We start from the raw sequence: 15,991 nt of genomic DNA, 5'->3' as shown, positions 1-15,991 counted from the left end.
CCTCTACACCTCTTCCCACACTACCATTCAGGGCCCCAAACAGTTCTTCCAGGTGAAATGACACTTCACCTGTGAATCTGTTGGAATCATCTGCTGTATCAGGTGCTCCTGGTGTGGCCTCCTGTATATTGGCGAGACCAGACGTAAATTGGAAGACCGTCTTGCCAAGTACCTATGCACACTGCTCTTCCCTTTCTTCCATGGTCTTCTGTCCTCTCTGATCTGATTCCTCCTTCTCCAGCCCTCTATCTCTTTCACCAACTCCCCAGCTCTTCACTTCACTCCCTCTCCCATTTCACCTATCACTCGCCACCTTGTACTTCTTCCACCCATCCTCCTAACTTCTTGTTCTGACTTTTCCCCTTGTACTTATCTGCTTGATAGCTGGGATGTTGCTTTTGTTTGCCTGACAGTCATTTTCCCACTTCTTCTTGACATTGGGTGCTCTAATGTATAGTTTTGTCCTTCTTGTACGATGTTGCTCATCTTGTTTATCTTTGCTCCAGCTATCTATTTCTTGTGATATAAACCCTTCCCTAAATTCCCTAAATACTGCCTCTTCTAAAGTGACCTTCAAATTACTTCACCAGTGGCCCAATTTCTCATAATTCTTTTTCATTCAGTATAGCACTAAGATTGTCCATAAAACAAACGTTCCGATTTTATGATATCCAGAGATTTTTTTCTTCAGAAGGGAAGTGACGGGGATCGGGTGTCGTGTTTTTGCAACACCCGAGATTGACACCAGCCTCGTCCACCTCCTGTTCTAGTTGACAACCCCATTCCCCCGAGTTTCTAATTTTATTCCAACACCGGTCTCCCCATCCTTGAGGCTACCCCTCCCGCTGCTCCTTTTCATGCAGCCTCCCAAAACCATTGCGCTGGTAACCTCATATCCTGGCTACACCAACACCGTACCCCAAAATGTGGCAGTTTCAGTTCTTCCCGCCCACTACCCCCGCCCGTGACGTGGCGTCAGCCAGCCGGCGCTGAGCTGTACTTCCGGTCAGTGACGTCATCGGGTGACGTGCACCTTCGGGTTGTTGGTGTCGGGCAGCGTCAGGTAGGTGGTCTCTGTTCCTTGTTTCCATCCTCCCCTCACCCCCATCCCCTTTCCTCCGGTCAGCCTGCTCCGGCCCCTGGGCAACGGGTGACGGTCATCTCCTCTCGCTTGCCCCTCTCCCATCCGCTGCGCTTCGGGGCCCAGCGATCTCCATGCGGCCTGTGTGACCGAGCCTCAGTGCACTCAGCAATGATCGTCCCTCTGTTTATGCGATCAGAAGCGGGGATGTTTTCCCAAGATTGCACCGGCTTCAATTCCATTCACGGCTCCTCTGCACCAGTTCCCTCCTGAGGGAGAGAAGCCAAGAGGGGTCCGCTGCCCCCCACCCCCATTACCATCCGGTTTAATAATGAGTAGGGTGTCTGTGAAGTTTCTCAGTTATCCAGATCATTGTATATCAAGCAGTAGTAAATCAAAGCAACTGGTCTTGCCGTGTTGTCTAGAATACGTTTCGCCACTCATCCGAGAGGCTTCTTCAATTCTGATCCATGGTGGATAGTATTCCGGCTTGTAAACTCTGAGTTGTAGCAATCACTTGCGGGTCTTTAAGAGTCGTAGAGGTAATGAGAGAGTTATTAGTTTGATCTTTGCATGAATAGAGGTGTGAACTGTAGTGGAGACGCTGGGGTAGAGGTGTGAGGACTGCACTGTAAGTAGCTGATACGTGGTGTTTTCTCCCACCTCTGTTCAGGGATGGCTTCTTTAACACCGCTTTCAAACCACCTGTCCAAAATGTGTACATTGTTATCATCAAAGGAGTGTCCCTTGTACTTTAGCTGTAGATATAGAACCAGCAGGAGTTAACTGTGTCAGGGGACTCAAGTTTCTTCTTGTTAACCCTTTGCCTTCATGGTCACTTTTACTTCCGGAGTTCAATGAGATGCTGGCTAGTTCTACTAAACTCCAGCGAGTACAAGCCCAGAGCCATCAAACGCTTCTCGTATGTTAACCTTTTCATTGCCGGGATAATATTCGTGGACCTTCTCCAATGCAATAATCCTTTCTTAAATAAGGGGCCCAATATTACTCACAATAGTTCAAATGTGGTCTGATTAACACCTTGTAGCGGCTCAACAATATATCCTTGCTTTTATATTGTTGAATTTTTTGAATTGAATTGAATTGACTTTATTTCTAACGTCCTTCACATACATGAGTAAAAATCTCCTTGCTTTTATATTGTTGAATTTTTTGAATTGAATTGACTTTATTTCTAACATCCTTCACATACATGAGTAAAAATCTTTGTGTTACATCTCCGTCTGAATGGACAATTTATAGTAATTTGTAAAGATATGCAAGAGGACAGTCAATATAGCATAGAAATACAATTGTATCAGTGTGAATTGTATCAGTCTGAAGGCCTGGTGGAAGAAGCTGTCCCGGAGCCTGTTGGTCCTGGCTTTTATGCTGCGGTACCACGTCCCGGATGGTTGGAACAGTTTGTGGTGGGGGTGATTCAGGACCCCATTGACCTTTCAGGCCCTTTTTTCGCATCTGTTGCTGTAAATATCCTGAATAGTGGGAAGTTTACATCTACAGATGCACTGGGCTCTCTGCAGTTATGCAGCCAGTCAAGATGCTCTTAATTGTGCTCCTGTAGAAAGTCCTTAGGATTTGGGGACTCATCCAAACTTCTTCAACCGTCTGAGGTGAAAGAGGCACCATTGTGCTTTTTTCATCGCACAGCCAGTATGTGCAGACTTTGTGAGATCCTCGGTGATATTAATGCCGAGGAACTTAAAGCTGTTCACCCTCTCAACCCCAGATCCATTGATGTCAATAGGGGTTAGTCTGTCTCCATTCCTCCTGTAGTCCACAACTAGTGCCGTTGTTTTTGCGGCATTGAGGGAGAGGTTGTTTTCTTGACACCACTGTGTCAGGGTGATGGCTTCTTCTCTGTAGGCTGCCTCGTTATTATTTGAGATAAGGCCAATCAATGTATCGTCCTCTTGAAATGAATGCTAACATTACATTTGCCTTCCTTACTACTGACTCAATCTGCAAGTTAACTTTTAGGAGATCTTGCACGAGGACTGCTCAGTCCCTTTGCGTCTCCGGTTCCTGAATTCACTCCTCGTTTAGTAAATAGTCTACACCGTTACTCCTGCCGAAGTGCATGACTATACACTTCCCTATACAATATTTCAATTGCCACTTCTTTGTCCATTCTCCTAATCTGTTCATGTCCATCTGCTGACTCCTTTCTTTTTCAACACTACCTGTCCCTCCACCTATCTTTGTATTGTCCACAAACTTGGCCACAGATCCATCAATCTCATCATTGACATATAACGTAATAAGAAGCAGTGGGAACACTAATCCGTGCAGAACATCACCAGTCACTGGCAGCCAACCAGTAAAGGCCTCTTTATTCCCACTCTTTGCTTCCTGCCAGTCAGCCAATCTTTTGTCCATGCAAGTATCCTTCCTGTAATACTATGGATCTTACTGTTAGCAGCCTTAAGTGTACCTCCTTGTCAAAGGTCTTCTGAAAATTCAAATAAACAACATCCACTTACTCTCCTTTGTCTATCTTACCTGTAATTTCTTTAAAGAATTCCAGCATATTTGTCAGGCAAGCTTTCCCCTTAAGGAAGCCATGCTGAACTGGGTCTAATTTATCATGTGCCTCCAAGTACCCTGTAACCAAATCCTTATTAATGGATTCTATCTTGGCAACCACCGAAGTCGGGCTAACTGGTGTATATTCTCCTGTCTTTTGCCTCCCTCTCTTCTTAAAGAGTGGAGTGGCAAAATTTCCAGTCCTCTGGAACCATTCCATTATCTAGTGATTCTTGAAAGATCACTACTAATTCCACATTCCACACTACCACATTCTCCACCAACAACCCACGCAGCTTATGGCAAGGTCTGCACACCATCGCAAACTTCAAAGCTAAACACAGTGGAGTTTCCAACCTCGCTGCCTCTCTCCCAGATGAGCTAAATCTTTTTTACGCTCAATTCAATGTTGCCAATACTGATGAGCCCCTGGGGTTGAGTGGGTGAACAGCTTTTAAGTTTCTCGGCGCACACATCACCGAGGGTCTCACATGGTCTATACATACTGGCTGTGTGGTGAAAAGGGCACAACAGCCCCTCTTTCATTTCAGACAGTTGGAGAAGTTTGGTATGGTCCCCAAAACCTCAGAACTTTCTACAGGGGCAGAATTGAGAGCATCCTGACTGGCTGTATCACTGCCTGGTACAGGAACTGTACTTCCCTCAATCACGGGACTCTGCAGAGAGTAGTGCGGACACTGTAGATGTGAATTTCCACCTATTCAGGGCATTTACAAAGACAGCTGTGTAAAAAGGGCCTGGGTCACCCCAACCACTAACTGTTCCAGCTGCTACCATCCGGGAAACGGTACTGCAGCATAAAAGCCAGGACCAACAGGCTCTGGGACAGCTTCTTCCACCAGGCCATCAGACTGATTAATTCACGCTGATACAATTGTATTTCTATGTTATTTTGACTGTCCTGTTGTACATAATATTGATTATAAATTGCACATTTAGACGGATACGTAACATAAATATTTTTACTCCTCATGTATATGAAGGATGGAAGAAATAAAGTCAACTCAATTCAATTCTTCAGCTACCTCTTTCCAAACCCTGAAGTGAAGTCCCTCTGGTCCAGATGATTTATCTACCTTCAGAATTTTCAGCTTCTCAAGCACCTTCTCTTTATTAATTGTGACTACAGTCACTTCTGCCCCCAACACTCCTGATTTTCTGTCGTGCTACTGGTATCTTCCACCTAAAACTCTCTAGCTTCTTGCTGATTTCATTTGTATTTTATGCCCTCTCTTTTGTTTTTATGTTGTCTTTGACTTTCCTTGTTGGCCACGGTTGCCTCATCCTCTGTTCTGTGGGATGAATCAATTCCGGCATCTTTCAGCTTATTCTCAGAAACTATAATCATTGCTCTATCAACACCTTTGCTAGTGTTTTCTTCCAATCAACTTTGGCCAGCCTCCCTCATGCCTCTGTAATTCCTTTTACTCCACTTTGATACTGATACATCTAACTTTATCTTCACCCTCTCAAACTGCAGTGTGAATTTTATCATTTTATGATTACCATCTCCTAAGAGTTCCTTTACCTTTAGCCCTCTAATCAAATCTGGTTCATTACCTATCACCCAATCCAGAAATACCTTTTTCCTCACCACAGGCTGCTCTGAAAAGCCATCTCATAGGCATTGTACAAATTCCCTATCAGGATCCAGCACCATCCTGATTTTCCCAATTTACCTGCATATTGACATTCTTCACGACCATTGTAACTTCACCATTTTTCCATGCTTTTTCCATCTCCTATTGTAATTTATATTCCATTTCCTGACTATTGTTTGGAGGCCTGTATATAACTCCCATCAGTGTTTTTTTCATCCTTGCAGTTTCTCAACTCCATCCACAAGAATTCTACATCTTCTGATCTTATGTCACTTCTTTCTAAGAATTTAATTTTCTTTCCAAACAAAGCCACTCCACCCCCTCTTCCTACCTGCTTGTCTTTTTGATGCATTGTGTATCTTTGGATGTTAGTCTCTGGTCGGGGATGATTGAGTTCCAACAGCCACAGCTGTTATCATTTGTAAAATGTGTGAATGCGACCGTTGAGTATTTTTCCCATGATGCTCATCACTTAATTTCATGATTGCTCTTGGATCTATACTCAGACATACGTTTCCTGATGATGAAGATAGTCACTTCACTTTGCCTCTGGAATTCATTTCTATGGTTGAAGTTTGTGCTTAGTCTCAAACCAAGTGGTCTTTGAAATCACAATTGGGCAATGGTGAGCAGGTTTTTATTGAGCTTGCTCTGCTTGATAGCACTCTCAAAAGCAACTTCTATTGCTTTGCTGATCACTGCGCATTAAGTAGATTGGATTTGTCCTGTAATTTGTGAAGAGGACATTCCCAGGCAGTTTTCCACATCATCGGATGGATGTTGCTGTTGTACTTGAACAGTTTGGCTAGAATTTACTAGTCGATTTTGGGCCAGAGAGTTGTTCATTTCTGGACACCACAATTTAGGGAGAATGTCAAAACCTTGGAGATTTAGCAGAATTGTATCAGGTATGTGAGGGACTCTAGAAAATGAATTGTTCTCCTTTGAGCAGAGACAATTAAGAGACCTTATGGAGCTATTCAAAATTAAAACAGGTTTAAATACAAAAATCAAAGAGAAACAGTTCTTTGTGACAAAAGGGTTAGTAACCAGCAAATGTTCAAGGTGTTCAAGATTGTCAAAGTCCGCTAGAAGCCTGTAGACTATCCTAGGGTTGGAGTAATGTCAGTGTGGGTAGGTAGGTGGATGGGAGGGAAGGAACTTATTTTACTGTTGTTTTGTTGCAGGCATTCTGTGTTGGCACCAGAATGTATGATAACATTTGAGGTTCCCCCCCCACCCCCCCAGCACATCCTTATCTTGTTTGGGTTATTAATGCAAATGACGCATTTCACTGTTTCAAAGTACCTGTGATAAATTTTTAAAAATCTGAATGAATCTCTTATTCCAGTAGGAACAAGGGTGCCCTGTTTGAAATTGACGTGTGAAACCTTGCTTCCAGTGTGATTTCACAAGGGCCCGGTTAGACCCAGTGGCCTGGACTTTGTGGTGGACATTGTGTGCACTACTGGCTTCTGGCAAAAAAAACTTACCTGTGATTCTCTCTGTAGGATTTTCAGAAAACTGCTGAGGAATCCTGCACAGCCAGTTGGAAGCTCCACACAATACAATAGCCATACTGTGAAGCAGGCACCTTTCAGTTTTTTATTAAATATGAAATTGGCATACCCTTCATGATAACAGTATGGGACACTAGTTTACTTGTATAATTAACTTTGACTGGTCTCGGCTTAGTAGTCAGGGAATTAAGACAGCTATCACAAAATAGAAGAATAGACAGATCAAAGTTCAAAGTCAGGGATTTCAGTAGTCCAAAGCTCCGCGAATACATTGCTGCTGAACTTAGACAAAATTACTTTGAAGCTGCTGGCATCAGAGTTAAGAGTTCAAAGGATGAGGGTTCTATAGATACCAGACCTGGCGACAACGACCTGGCCTAGGTGGCTCGGCCAAGAAAACAGCAGATGTAGGTGGTGTAAGGGGAAGCAGAAATGTGGCAACAGGGCCAGGACACTAACTAGGCTGAGAGCTAACCCAGTAATACCATTACTTTTCCTTACCAACGTCTGCTTGCTAGAAAATAAAGGGACTCACTGACACTGAGAACGCATTGAAAGAGATGAGGAACTGCTGCATTCTGGTTTTCAACAAAATGTGATATGTCTGACTTGGCTTTTCAACTTGACGGGATGTCTCTGTTCTGCACAGACAGAAACTCCCTGTTGGCGAAATCCAAAGAAGGTGGAATCTGTGTGTACATTAACAAAGGTTAGTGCAGAAACTCATCTGTAGTTAGCAGTCACTAAATGCCAACCACATGACCTACTGAGGGAGTTTACTGTTATGTTCATCGCCGCTGTCTGCATCTCCCTGAACATGAATGACAAGGACGCACTGGGAGAGCTTTACGGTATCATCAGCTCTCTACTGAAAATGGAGAAACTAGTCAAGAGCACCATCACTGTATGGGCTAATGAGGCAATCTCTATCGTTCTGTTCTGAATGGCAGATGTTCAAGGAGGCTGCCATAAATTGAGAAGACACAGACCTCAAGGAATATGCCTCATTTGTCACCGGCTACATCAGTAAGTGTATAAACCTCAAGAACGGTCATCTCACGGCTCAACCTGGAGCCCTGGCTGAACTCTAAGGTGCACTCCCTACTAAAAGCCTGGGGCACTGCCTTCAAGTTTGGTGACAGAAGAGCTCTCAGAGCAGCCAGAAGAAACCTTGTCTTAGGTATCCAGAGGGGTAGGACCACCTGCCCTCAAAAAAAAAATTCAGGAATACCTGTCCGGTAATGATCCCCGGTGTATGTGGCTGGGCATCAAGGGCATTACTGACTGCATTAGAAAAAACAATGTCAAGTGTACCAGTAACACACATAAAAGTTCCAGCAACTTTTATGTGTGTTGCTTGAATTTCCAGCATCTGCAGAATTCCTGTTGTTCCAAGTGTACCAGTGATGCTTCCCTTCCTGTTGCTCCAAACAACTTTCATGCATGTAACACGATGCTGAGCAGGAAGGTTACCCCTTTCCCAGGTGAGCAGCCACTGTTTGTAACAGCAGCAGACAAAAGAAGGGCTTTGCAGAGAGTTAACCTCCATTAGGTGGCTGGGCCAGACAACATCGCAGGCCAAGTAGTCAGGGAGTGTACATACTAGCTCACTAACATCTTCACAGACAACTTGAATGCATCACTCATTCAGGCTGTTGTTCCCACATGCATCAAATCAACCACCATCATTCCTGTACTAAAGAACTCTACATTTTCAGAACTAAGCAACTACCTCCCGGTGGCACTTTCGCCAAGCAGTAAGGCTGATCAGCACCTCCACCCACTAAACCACCCCTCTACACATCCCACCATCACTACTTTACCATTCTGTCAAATTCACCTTATGTTCAGACACTCCTGTGCCTAGCGTCACTTTATGGACACAATCAATTTATGTATTAAGCCATCTTACCTATTTATATTTATTGTATTTTCCTCTCATTGTGTTCTTTATCAAGCTGAGTTTTTATTTGTGCTGCTTCGGATCTGAAGTAAGAATTATTCATTCTCCTCTACATTTGTGTACTGAAAATGACATTAAACAATCTTGAATCTGGAGGTTGCCACATGCAAGGATTGTTCATGATTTGTTAAGTGCTTTTATAATTGTGAGAAAGTATAAGCAAGGAGGTGGATAATGACCTAATTAAAGGAGTGAATGCCTGGGATAAAATGATTACATGATTCTGAATCAGGGATTGTTTTGAGAAACTATTGGTGCTAATTAGGAATCTATGAAAGAAATACAGCTACAAGCTGGAAGCAGACTGGCTTGGGATGAGAGATAGTACCAAATGTAGCATTCTCTCAGCTTCACTCGGCAGCGGTAATGAATTGGACAGTAAACATCTCAGAAATCTAGTAAACTAAAAGCAATAAGAAGACAATGGCCAGCTGGTTGTCATGAAATAAGAAGCAACAGATCCACTCTAAGACATCTCTCGTGGAATCTAGGGTCTCAATGACAGGCAGTGGACCTGACCATAACAATAATAAAAGATAAGCAGGTGAAAAGATCAAGACCTACATAGTGACCTCTTGTCATCAGACCATGTGAAGAATGAAATCCTTATTTGAACTTTGGGAGCAATCAATTACATTCCTGATTCGCTCAGTATCGAAAACTAGGATGCCATGTAATTGATGAAGTTGAAGATAAAAAGTGACCATTTAACAATTGATAATCTATCTGCAATGAGAGAAAAGAAAGATGAGCTATATTTGTCACATCTGCATTGATATATACTGTGAAATGCACTGTTTTGAATCGATGACCAACACAGCCTAAGGGTGTGCTAGGGGCGGTCCACAAGTGTCAGCATGCTTCTGGTGTCAACATAGCATCCTCACAAATTACTAACCCTAATCTTAACCTGACCGTCTTTGGAATGTGGGAGGAAACCAGAGCACTCAGAAGAAACTCACAAGGTCACGTGGAAAACTTATAAACTCTTTACAGATAGCGGTGAGAATTGAACCCCCATCAATAATCACTGGCACTGTAAAACATTGCACTAACTGCTAACTGCTGTGCTACCCAAAAAAATGGCCAAAATGAGTTTAGCCTATGGTGAACTATTGATGTGGAGCCATCTTCTTGGAGCAAAGCAATAGAAAGAGCAGGGAGATGGCTTCTAGGAACAATTTTTAACACCTTACCAAACTGTGGGACATCCTGGGACCACAGAGGCCCTGGGACTAACACTCACTCACAAGGCAAGATCCTGAGTTTGGGACTGAAAACAAAGGGAGACTACAAATCTTGACTAAGACCAATCACCTTGTATTTGGATGTGCTTTGAGTGCTTGTGCTTTGTTTTTGCATAAAGTTTAAGAGTTTGCATAAAGATTCGAAGTACATTTATTATCAAACTATGTATGCAGTACACAATGCAACACATGCGAAATGCTGGAGGAACTATACTCTCTGGAGTTCAGAAGAATGAGAGGGGATCTTATAGAAACATACAAAATTTTGAAAGGGATAGATAAGATAGAAGTAGGAAAGTTGTTTCCATTGGTAGGTGAGACTAGGACTAGGGGATGTTGCCTCAAGATTTAGGGGAGAAGATTTAGGACGGAGATGAGGAGAAACTCTTTTTCCCAGAGAGTGGTGGATCTGTGGAATTCTCTGCCCAGGGAAGCAGTTGAGGCTTCTTCACTAAATATATTTAAGATACAGTTAGATAGGTTTTCACATAGTAAGGGAATTAAGGGTTATGGGGAAAAGGCAGGTAGATGGACCTGAGTCTACAGACAGATCAGCCGTGCTCTTATTGAATGGTGGTGCGGGCTCGATGGGCCGGATGGCCTACTCCTGCTCCTATGTTGTTATGTTTTTATGAACTCAGCAGGTCAGGCTGCATCTATGGAAATGAATAGATAGTTGATGTTTTGGGCCGAGACCCTTCTTCAGGACTGAGTAGGAAGGGGGAAGATACCTCTGAGATTTGTCTTCCCGCAGGCAGCCACAAAACAAAGAAACACACTGAAACCTGTTCAAGTATGTTTAATTTGATCAATGCTGTGTCATTCGGCAACTCTATGTGGCAAAAATTGCCACATTCTCAGTTGTCCCTGTGTATCGAATTTCTTTACAAATTTATCTGCCAGAGATTATCGTAAATTTATACCTTCTTATTTCTGACTTGACCACGAAATAGATTTTCTACCTTCATCTCAGCTCTCATATTTTAATAATATCTAGTGGTTCTTGGTCTCTTTTCAGGGAAAAAAAGTCTTTCTTCCTCAATCGCTTTGATTGTTATACACCCATTGGCCATTTTATTAGGTACACCTGTACACCTGCTTGTTAATACAAATATCTAATCTGCCAATCATCTGGCAGAACTCAATGCATTAAACCATGGAAACATGGTCAAGAGTTTCAGCAGTTGTTCTGCCCAAACATCAGAATGGAGAGGAAATATGATCTAAGTGACTTTGACTGTGGAACGATTGTTGGTGCCTGACAGGGTGTTTTTCTGTGAATATAATAGTGATCTAGTGATGGCAAAGTTTGTTGCATAGGCATGAATCCTGGAGTAAGCTGCACCTTGATGTATTTAATATATTTCCGCAAAGGCCACCTTTGGCTTTGGTGAAAGTCAGTTAATTTAGATTAGTGCCTGCTTCATTATCAATGTCATGCCTTGCTAAGAGATAGCTCTTTTCTAAAGAGATGTGATTCATTGTAATTCTGTAACTCAGTTAAACTAGCAAATTTACACGCCACATGAAAAGAAAATTAATATTTTAGATAAACCAAAATTAAAAATAAGCTTCAAGACCATAAGATATAGGAGCAGAATTAGCCATTTGACCCATTGGGTCTTCTCTGCCATTTCATCATGGCTGATCCAATTTTCCTCTCAACCCCAATCTCCTGCCTTCACCCCATATCCCTTCATGCCATGACCAATCAAGAATCTATCAACCTCTGACTTAGATGTACATAAAAACTTGGCCTCCACAGCTGCCGATGGCAAAGAATTCCACAGATTCACCACTCTCTGGCTAAAGAAATACCTCATCTCCATTCTAAAACAATGCCCTCCTATTCTGAGGCTGTGTCTTAGACCCTCTCGCCCTCCCATCCTCTCTATATCCACTCTTTCAAGGCCTTTCACCATTCGATAGGTTTCAATAAGGTCACCCCTCATTCTTCTGAATTCTAGTGAATATAGGCCCAGAGCCATCAAATGCTCTTCAAATGACATGCCATTCAATCCTGGAATAATGTTCTTGAACCTATTTTGAACCCTCTCCAGTTTCAGCACATCGTTTCTAAGGGTTCAAACTTGCTCACAATACTCTCAAGTGAGGCCTCACCAGGGTTTTATAAAGTTTCAACATTACATCCTTGCTTTTATCTTCCAGTCCTCTTGAAATGAAGGCTAACATTGCACTTGCCTTCCTCACCACAGGCTTAACCTTTAGGGAATCCTGCACAAGGTCTCTTTGCATCTCAGTTTTTTGCATTTTCTCTCTATTTAGAAAATAGTCAACTCCTTCATTTCTCTACTAAAGTACCTGACCGTATATTTCCCAACACTGTTCCATCCGCCATTTCTTTGCCCAATCTACTAATCTTTCTGAGTCCTTCTATAGCCTTCCTATTTCCTCAAAACCACCTGCCCCTCCACCTGTTTTCGTATCGTCTGCAAACTTTGCAAGAAAGCTATCAATTCCATCATCCAAATCATTGACATATAACGTAATTGGACCCAACATAGACCCCTGTGGAACACCACTAGTCACCAGGAGCCAACTAGAAAAGGCTCCCTTTATCGCCACTCTTTGCCTCATGCCAATCAGCCATTGTTTTATCCATGTTACAGTCTTTCCTGTAATTCCATGGGCTTGTAGCTTGTTAGGCAGCCTCATATGTGGCACCTTGTCAAAGGCCTTCTGAAAATCCAACTAACATAACACCAATTCTCTTATATCTATCCTCCTTGTTATTTCTTCAAAAAATTTGAACAGATTTGTCGGGCAAGATTTTCCCTTGAGGAAACCATGCTGACTATCGCCTATTTTATCATGTGCCTCCAAGAACCCTGACACCTCATCCTTAATAATCAACTCCAACATCTTCTCAGCCACTGAGGTCAGACTAACTGGCCTGTAGTTTCCTTTCTTCTGCCTCTCTTCCTTCTGGAAGAGTGCAGTGACATTTGCAATTTTCTAGTCTTCCAGAACCATTCCAGAATCTAGTGATTCTTGAAAGATCACTACTACTGCCTCCAGGATCTCGTCAGCCACCTCTTTCAGAATTCTGGAGTGTACACCATTTGGTTCAGGTGACTTCTCTACCTTCAGACATTTCAGTTTCCCAAGAACCTTCTCTCTCGTTATGGTAACTTCACACACTTCATGCCCCCTGACACCTGGAACTTCCACCACCCACAATGAAGACTGATGTAAAATATTTATTCAGTTCGTCTTCTATTTTGTTGTCCCCCATTTCTACCTCTCCAGGCACCGTTTTCGAACAGTCCAACTTCCACTATTGCCTGTCTTTTTACACTCAGTGAATTTGAAGAAACTTTCGGCATCCTCTTTAATATTATTGGCTAGCTTACTTTCATATTCCATCTTTGCCTTAATGACTTCTTTAGATGCCTGCTGTTGGTTTTTAAAAGCTTCCCAATCTATCTTCCCACTAAGTTTTGCTCTGTTATATGGCCACTCTTTGGCTTTTATGTTGGGTTTGACTTCTCTTGTTAGCCACAGTTCTGTCGCCTTCCCTTCAGAATACTTATTCCTCTTTGGGATGTATATCTTCTGTGCCTTTGAGTCCTGTGTTTTTGTTGAAAGGAAGCCATTTGTCATAATATTTACTACTTTCAGAGTCTAATGTATGCATTTTTGATCATAAAACATTAGGCAATGGAGTTACATCAACAGATTTAAACTTCAAACTGAGGAAACTGCGAAGTTTTAGTTAAGTTACTGGGAAATATACAAGGGTTCAATGCTATGTTGTTTTACATGATAGGAAAAATGCGATGTGTAATGTGTTATTTACTAAATATAGGTTTAATGTTTCATGAAGTACACATCTTAAAGTTGATTGCTCTTTGCATCAGGAATTTGGTCACGTAAATGCATTATAAACTGCAACGGGCAAATTTTAATTTAAGGTAATTTCATGTTTTCAAATAATGTATTGGGATTAGATTGCTTAACTTTTATTTGTTGCTTATTTTAACAGAATTCTTCAGTGAGCATGGCATCATATCTAGAATTTATTCAACAAAATGAAGAACGAGATGGCATTCGGTTCAGCTGGAATGTGTGGCCATCCAGTCGACTAGAGGCTACACGTATGGTGGTTCCTTTAGCTTGTCTGTTCACTCCTTTAAAAGAGCGCCCAGATCTACCACCTATACAGTATGAACCTGTGCTGTGCAGTAGGGCTACCTGCAGGGCTGTCCTTAATCCACTATGGTAGGACATCTGAATCTCATTTCAACCTTAGGGCAAGATTGTCATTAATAATATGAAACACTTCAAACTTCCTTCATAGTCTGAATTGCTTTATTAGATTTTTAAAGATTATATTTAAATTTAATTTAATTGTACGTACAATATATCGTCAGTAGAGTAATGGCAATAATTTGAATCAGTAAAGTTTCATTGTTGGCCTTATCAAGTATTCACGAAAGTCACACTGCCAGATGGTATTGATAATAAAACAGCCCCAACTGATAATGGGTTCATATGAGGTCATACCGTACACTCTACTGATTCTACAGAAGACATACAGCAGTTTCTTATACTTAAAGAACATTAGGAGGCAATAATATAAGATTGGGTATAAGATTACAAACAAGAATTGCAACATTTGTTTGACTGGATCAGTGCTTTTCCCCCCATTTCTCCATTTCATCTGGTGTGGTTACATTGTGGCATACTTTTCACCCTTGATTCACAATATCATTCAGGGCTAGATGCTCAGCCTATTACTGTCACAGGCCTGTTGTATTAAAACTTCCATCTCTTCCTGTGCAACCTTTGTGAATTCTTATACTCTAGATGCTTCTATTTGCACATTGGAGGATATTATTTATTAAGCGTTTGTTTAACATTTAGTGTGATTTCTAATATAAATTAAGGGCTCCCTTAATTGTATTCTGAATAAAGTTGTGTAGCCTACTTGTCAGATTCCTTGAAACAATTTGAGATGATAATATTTAGTTTCCTTGCATTACCAACTTTTAGTTTATTTTATGTTGTCAAGTCGATTGCAACAGTGATTGCAAGAATGCTATTTCATTTGCATTATTCTGGCATATTTGATACTGACTTGACAATATTTGATACTGACTTTATTAAATAACATGTTATTTCAACTATATAAAAAATTAACAATCAGTGGAAAGTTTTGTTTAAAATGCAATGAGTATGGAGTACTACATTCTTTTTAAATGAGGGTTTTAATATTGATTAAATTGCACTCATACTTATTGCGGTTTGAGCAGCCACACATCTTCAGAGGTAGGAAACAATCATGTGTCTGGTTCACTTACGTGATGTAACTATGAGATATGCTTACTATGATAATCGCTGCCATTATACAAACCTGAAAATGACAGGGGAGGAATACACAAACCTTAGCTCATTTAGAAAAGAAGGGAATCCTTGCAATCAGAATTGTGTGCTGATAGACACTGTTTATCCTCAGCAGGTGAAGACAGGGAAAGGTGTAAATTTAATGGACTGCAAATAGTGAGAACTATCTCTTAAAAGAAAGCAAACGGGAACTAGTCAGCTTGGACATGCCTTTGCGTGGGAAAAGAAAAAATAAGTTAATTATCCCTTTTATTTAAAATCACTTTACTAAACAGTCTGAAATTCTTTACCAAACTGCGGATAAACAAGCTGGAAATCTGAAACTAAACCAGAAAATACAAGGTAAGACAGCATTTGTGGCAAGAAAAAGGGATTTAATAGATCAGTGCAACACAGGAACAGACGCTTCGGTCCACTATGTTGTGCCAAGCCAAATAATTTTCCAACATCTGCAGAATATCTTGTTTATAAATTAGTGGTCTAATGGCCAAGAAAACTAATCCCCTCTGCCTACACAATGTCCATATTCTTCCATTTTCCTCATATTCATGCACCTATCTAAACATCTCTTAAAAGTCTGTAATGGATCTGCATATACCACCACCCCAGGCAGCATATTCCAGGCACCCACTACTCTCTGTGTA

At 41.6% G+C, this 15,991-nt stretch overlaps 1 protein-coding gene across 1 annotated transcript in view; it reads left to right on the top strand.

Moving 5' to 3' along the window:
- Positions 1–937: 937 nt before the first annotated feature.
- LOC134350578 (protein transport protein Sec23B) overlaps positions 938–15,991 on the top strand; it is a 70,173-nt gene continuing 55,119 nt past the window's right edge. The window contains exons 1-2 of the mRNA XM_063055985.1: positions 938–1,063; positions 13,987–14,222. Of these exons, the coding sequence (XP_062912055.1) occupies positions 14,002–14,222 (221 nt within the window). The 5' untranslated portion in view covers positions 938–1,063; positions 13,987–14,001. The remainder of the gene's footprint in view (positions 1,064–13,986; positions 14,223–15,991) is intronic.

Source organism: Mobula hypostoma, chromosome 8 (assembly GCF_963921235.1).
Source record: "Mobula hypostoma chromosome 8, sMobHyp1.1, whole genome shotgun sequence".
In the NCBI taxonomy this organism is placed as follows: domain Eukaryota; kingdom Metazoa; phylum Chordata; class Chondrichthyes; order Myliobatiformes; family Myliobatidae; genus Mobula; species Mobula hypostoma.
Note: the sequence above shows the minus strand (reverse complement) of the source record. Positions and strands in the feature narration are given on the sequence as shown.